The following is a 5887-nucleotide window of genomic DNA, read 5'->3' on the forward strand; positions in this document are numbered from 1 at the left end:
AGAGAAGGTTTGGGGCTATGAAATAGGGGTGGCAGAAGTTCCTGTTATAAAGGTGCCTCCTGAGCAGCGATTCCTTCAGATGAATCATTGCAGGACCTGCTTGTTTCTGGTTCAGGCCAAGTCTGACGACAACAGGAGGAAAGAGCAGTACCAGAGACTAAAGCTGATAAATGCCACGGCTGAGGGCTGCGTGGAAGGCACAGCTTGGCTCATTTATTCCCTTTTCACCTCCAGGTTGCCCCAGCAGAAGGCTTTTCTGACCTTGCCATGCAAGTTATGACCTCTCCATCCAAGAATTACATACTGTCTGTGATCACGGTTGGCATCTGTGTACTCTTCCTCATCGGCCTGATGTGTGGACGCATCACCAAGCGGGTGACAAGAGAGCTCAAGGACAGGTAGAGCCTGGATTTCCTGCTGAAGAAATGCCTGCCCAGTGCCCAGTTTTGTACAGCCCTCCTCTGTATAGTCTACCCACCCCCTCTTGTGAGAGGAGAATAAAAAAAAAAAAAAAAATTAGAACAGCAGCAGGTGTTGGCTCAGTTTTCCCATCCTGGATCTCATCCACAGCATCTTCATCCTATGAAAGTTTGTGTGCAACATTGGCAGCCCAGCCAGCAGCTTTTGTTACCCCTTTGTTAGCAGACTCTCGTTTACCTGCCTGTAGACAAGTCTCTGTTGTACTGTTGGAACTGCCTTCACTCTCCAAATCAGACTGATATGACCTGCAGCTCAAGCAGTTTTTAAGTAAATTTTTAAAGACAGACATATATCTGCATACCGACTATATGATTTAGGTAATGGTTCATATTGAAATCTAGTCATCCTCTGTGGCTGGGTGAAATTGAGGCAGGAAATTAAAGGGTAAATTGCATCTTACACCACAGTTGGCCTTGTTTTGGACATCTTACTCGTCTGTGTAAAGCATCTTCAGAGCATAGTCTTGGACAACCTAAGGACACCAGTCACTGGTGTCGTCTCCTAGTGAATGAATATCCTGCTTTTGTGACTGTGGATTTTTTTTGGCTGAAAAGATGTCCTCCCTTTCTTCCTCTGCCGCTCGCAAGATAGAATAAAATACTGACCAGGATCGAATACTCATGTGAGCTGTACAACTATTTCAGTAGATTAAAGACACGAGGCGCGTAGACCGTCAGTAGCGAACGGTGCCACTGTCAGTGGGCAGGAAGTGCCCTGATCAGTTACTCGGTCAACTTTTTTATTATGCAGTAAAATTCTAACCCTCCTTTTATTTTACCTCGCTGCTGCCAAGCTGTTCCCCTTCCAAATTAACTGTCTGTAGAGGGTGTTGACACACTGGCAGTGCCGTGCTCTGTCAGCGATGCAGAAAATGACTGAACGCTCAACGTGCTCTGTCTGTGTAACAATTACTTGTGGGTTATCACAGTGGTTTGTAACCACGATTTGGGTCTCAATGGTTTGAATGGCATAGTCTGAACCACGCTGAAGAGTCATTTTCGTTTCCACAACTACAATTAACAGTGATAGCAACTGACGTTTCCTGGGATGTAGGACACAGGTGCCAGTCCAGAAAGCCAAGCAGGAGTGGATGGCAGGATGATAGTGTTGTGTGAAAGGCAGAAATGTCTGGATCTTTAAGGGAAGTAGCTGTCACATAGTTACCATCAACATGAGAGCCCAAAGAAGGTGTTTTAGAAAAGCTGCAACAGTAGCTGTGGCCTCTTCTTACGGTCATCTTTGTTCCTCAAGTAAAGGGAGGTGTGGAGGTCACAAGACACACGCTTTGACTGAAACATGGAACGTGTTGCTGAAATCTAGAAGAGGCTGCACAAGAGTCCATGTCTACAGTAGGATATATTTTATTCACCTTTTAGATGTGCTCACCTGTGTGTGCCGCAGTAAAAACTTTATTTTCCCACTTAGCACACTGCTAGGTAAGACCTGACATTTCCAGTTCTCCTCACTGTTCTCTAGAAGAACAGTGGAGGTGGTTTTGGGACACTTTAAAGTGTGGACCAGCTGATTCTGATGATGCTGAATGTACAGAATAGCATGTACAAAATACTGTGAGCATTTGCTGCAACTGAAGCTTTTTGCAAATGTACCTTCGTCCCCCCCTTCTGAGGATGGGCAGCAAACTGTCAGTGGTATGGTTTTAGACTTACTATGCTAGGGAGTCTTTCACAAACACTCCTGGTTTTGTAGCAAAGTACTATGAATACAAGGAAGCAGCAGCAGAAGTCTGAGTGACGAAGATTCAGTGGGGAGTTAGTACATGGTAGGATTGCTGTTAAGTGGTTGGGTAGAACAGAACTTAAGCCTGAATTCCTTCTCTTGCCCCTCTTCCCTGGTACTAACGGAGCTTGACAGGCCCTCTGTCAGCGTGAAGTGGAGCAGAAGAGGAACGGTTAATCGGGTCTCTTGAGGTAGCACAGGTGTATAAAACCACAAATGTTAGTTTGGCAATTAGAAGTGTTGTTGTTTCACTTGACTGAGCACTGAAATGACTGCTATAGAGATGGGTGTGTTCCCAGAGCTCCCGGCAAGGGAAGTGGGATCTAGGTGCAGCCTTGCTTGCTGGCACAAGTCCTGCTTCTACATAATGTCTATCAGGGCATAATTAAATTGCCATTGGAGAGCTTTTTTTAAACTGTTGTGACTTTTTGAGAAGGCATTTTGTAACCTGATTAGCTTGAGAAGCCTAATTAGATGGTTTATTGTCTAGAAATAGCATCTTCCACTAAAGTCCAAAAGACATTGCAGTGAAAATTGTAGGTTTGTAGCCATAGTTCTGAATGTAAACTCTGTTCAGCTCTGAAGGTGACTTTCTTTACTTTCAGATATAAGGCTTTCTTGGGTTTTTTGCTTTTTAATGTGGAGAAGGTTAAAGTGAGGGTGCCTGGAGCGCTGCATTAGGAGTCTGTGCTCTGTGGTGGTGTTTCTGCCTGTGTCTGTGGTTGGTGGTGTTTCTGCCTGTGTCAGCAGACTAACCTTGGAGTTTGGCTTCAGTGTGAGTGCACTGGGAGGTGTTAGAGGTATGTGGCTAGAGGCCCTTGGAAACAAAGGTAGGATACTAAATAAACCCTTTGTCACTGTAAAGACGCAGACCCACCTTTTAAAAGGTGGGCACTGTCAAAGGGTCCTGACCATTTTATTATTTGAACATATTATCTTTTCATGTTTTAGAAAGGGGTCTCCTGCTACTGCTAATGACCAAATTTGCTTTTTTCTTGACTAAAAATCTACCAGTCCCAGTCTTGAAACATTCTCATCCTTTTCACGCATACCTAAAAATCCAGAGGTTTTGCAAGCACAGAAACCCACAGGAGTGCTCTTCCAAAAATAACCTGGTTGTGCTGTTGCCAACACATTATCTTGCCTGCAGGTAACCATTTTCCACTGCAGAGAAAGAAAGAATCAAAGAAGCACAGAAGGATGGGGTTGGAAGGGACTTAAAGCTCATTTCATTCCAACCCCCTGCCACGAACAGGGACACCTTCCACACTAGACCAGGTTACCCAGAGCCACATCCAGCCCACAGCCTCTCTGGACAATCTGTGCCAGTGCCTCACCACCCTTACAGGAAGGTGTGAGAAATGGTTGTAAGAAACACTGCTGTTGCCTTGAACTTGAGAAAGCCTTTGTAACTTCTCTGGAGTAACAGAGAATGTTAGAAATAGCCGCAGTCAGCCAAAAGAAGCGTGTTAGCGTGGGAGAACCTGGGGTGCTCCTTCCTCTTCATGACCCTCACTTCTCGCTGGAGGAGTCTGCCTTCTGCTGAATGCGGTTTAGGAGATGGTTGGTTGTTAGTTTTTTTTTTCTCCTCATCATCATGAAACCTTCTCTTGGAGAGCTTATTCTAGACTTGGTGATGCTGTTGCTCAGCGTGTGGATAGAAGGGCTGGATGACTGGGATCTAGCAAGGCGTGCACCTCTCCATTTGCTCCTAGTACTGCAAGGGTTAACAAACTGCATTTCCTAAATGACGGCAAATGCACGTCAGGAACTGTGCGTGATATTCTCCTCATTACTTCACTCCTGCTAGCCTCTTACTGTTTATTCTTGTTCATAGTAATAAGGTTATTTATTGTTTACCTAGCCCTTAACTAATCAGGTCCTTTGGTGAGTTTCAACTTGGGATTCTCCCACCTTGCTTTTGTCACCAGGCTGCTGGAGTAACTCACCTGGATAGGAACAAAACTCGTGGTACTTGAAGTACTGTCCAGCAGGTTGGGATGAGTATCTGTATGTCTGTGTCACTGTAAAGGGCTGGAAAGGCCCTAGTGAAGGTCAAATAATTCTGTAGCAAAATGTTAGCATTTCCTCCAGAATCTGATGCTTAAATCCAGGGGATATGATCAGTCTTACTCTGAAAGAATCCACAGTAAGCTCACTGTATGAAAAATAATGGAGAGGTGAATGTCTCAAGTTCAGAAACTAACTGCAGGTAGGTACAGAGGGATCACTCGAATCCCATAATGTTGTAGAGGAATTGTGTTCAATTTGGATGGCAACTTCTGTTAAAACACAAGCTTTTTATTTAGTCAAAGAAGATTGTAGGGTTGTTTATTTTTACTTTATCAGTCTTGTTCGGGGAAAAAAAAAAGAAGGTAGTTTTGAGGTGTATGTGAGTGTACAAGTATGGTATGAAACCAGAACATTTCATCTAGCACTTCTGTCCCTATTTGAAGTACAGCTCTGTGGATTCAAACAGCTGTAGTGTGGGTTTGTGTAAGAGCACGTAGTTAATTCTGGGGTTCAGGTCCTCCAGGCAGTTCCCAAGTGCTCATGTTTGCACAGTCTCCCCGTTTGGGAGCCAACAAAACATGCCATTTTGCTTCCACAGATCAGTCATAGTTAGAGGGGACCCAAATCACACGTGACAGAATTCAGCTGGCACCACTGTTTGTGCTGTGCTGGTGGAATTCTGCATCCACTCCATTCAGTTCCTGAATGCTGCCTGTATGGGACAGGGAGGAGTAACATCACTGCTCTTCACTGGTCAGAGGCAGATTTCCTCCTTCCACAACACCCAAATTTGATTCTATAGCTGACTGAATTCACCCTTCTGGGGTGAATTGCTTGAAATCTCACACCACTGTCCCCTCTGTTGACTGAGTTAGAGGTGCTGGCGTAGCTCTCGCCTTGGGAAATACTGATGTAGGAGAAAAGGGAAAGATGTGACTGTGGCCCGTGGACACTGGTGCCGAGTGGAGGATTGGGAGCTGTACCGTGTGTGTTGGACTGGGCACGTGCCGGTGTTGGGGGTGAGGGGCACCCCGACGCCCTCAGTGTACAAAGCAGACCCAGCGGATTCCTATTGTACAGCAGACGCTGTTTCAACTTAGTCTCCTTTTTTTTAATTATTATTATTATTTTTAAATGTGACATTAACGAGACTTTTTTTTTTTTTTTGTAAATGGTTTCCCCTTTTCTGTGTATAAATCCTGGCCGCTCCTCATTTTGGTCGCTCCTTTTTTGGTTTTGTTTTGTTTGGGGTTGTTGTTTTTTTTACATGTCCATGCTGTGTAATTTTGAGATGTTACTGAGATTCTGAACATAATAATGTGCATTTTTGTTTGTTTGTTTTCTGTACAGACGAAATGGGAGAATTTAATAAAAAGAGTCTGCAGGTTTGTACTTGTGGTGGTTCATTTCTGAGGGGACCGCGGGGGGGGAGGGGCCGGGCGAGGCCACGCCCTCTGTGTGGGCGGGGGGCGGGTGACGCACGCGCAGGGGCGGCTGTCGCGCGGCGGCCGCGGCCGTAAAGCGCGGAAGGTCAGCCCGGCCTCCCCCTGCCCCAGGTGAGGCGGCGCGGCCCCGCCGACCCCCGGCCCCGCCGACCCCCGGCCCCGCCGACCCCCGGCCCGGCCCCGCTCCCCTGCCCCCCCCGTCACCACTCCGG

At 46.2% G+C, this 5887-nt stretch overlaps 1 protein-coding gene across 1 annotated transcript in view; it reads left to right on the top strand.

Annotated features, from left to right (window-relative positions):
• Nucleotides 1–4578, top strand: part of GLG1 (golgi glycoprotein 1) — an 82286-nt gene extending 77708 nt beyond the window's left edge. Inside the window, exon 26 of the mRNA XM_032701460.1 lies at nt 235–4578. Coding sequence (XP_032557351.1) covers nt 235–402 — 168 coding nt within the window. The 3' untranslated portion in view covers nt 403–4578. The remainder of the gene's footprint in view (nt 1–234) is intronic.
• The last annotated feature ends 1309 nt before the right edge of the window (nt 4579–5887 follow it).

The sequence above is a fragment of the Chiroxiphia lanceolata genome, chromosome 13, assembly GCF_009829145.1.
Source record: "Chiroxiphia lanceolata isolate bChiLan1 chromosome 13, bChiLan1.pri, whole genome shotgun sequence".
In the NCBI taxonomy this organism is placed as follows: Eukaryota; Metazoa; Chordata; class Aves; order Passeriformes; family Pipridae; genus Chiroxiphia; species Chiroxiphia lanceolata.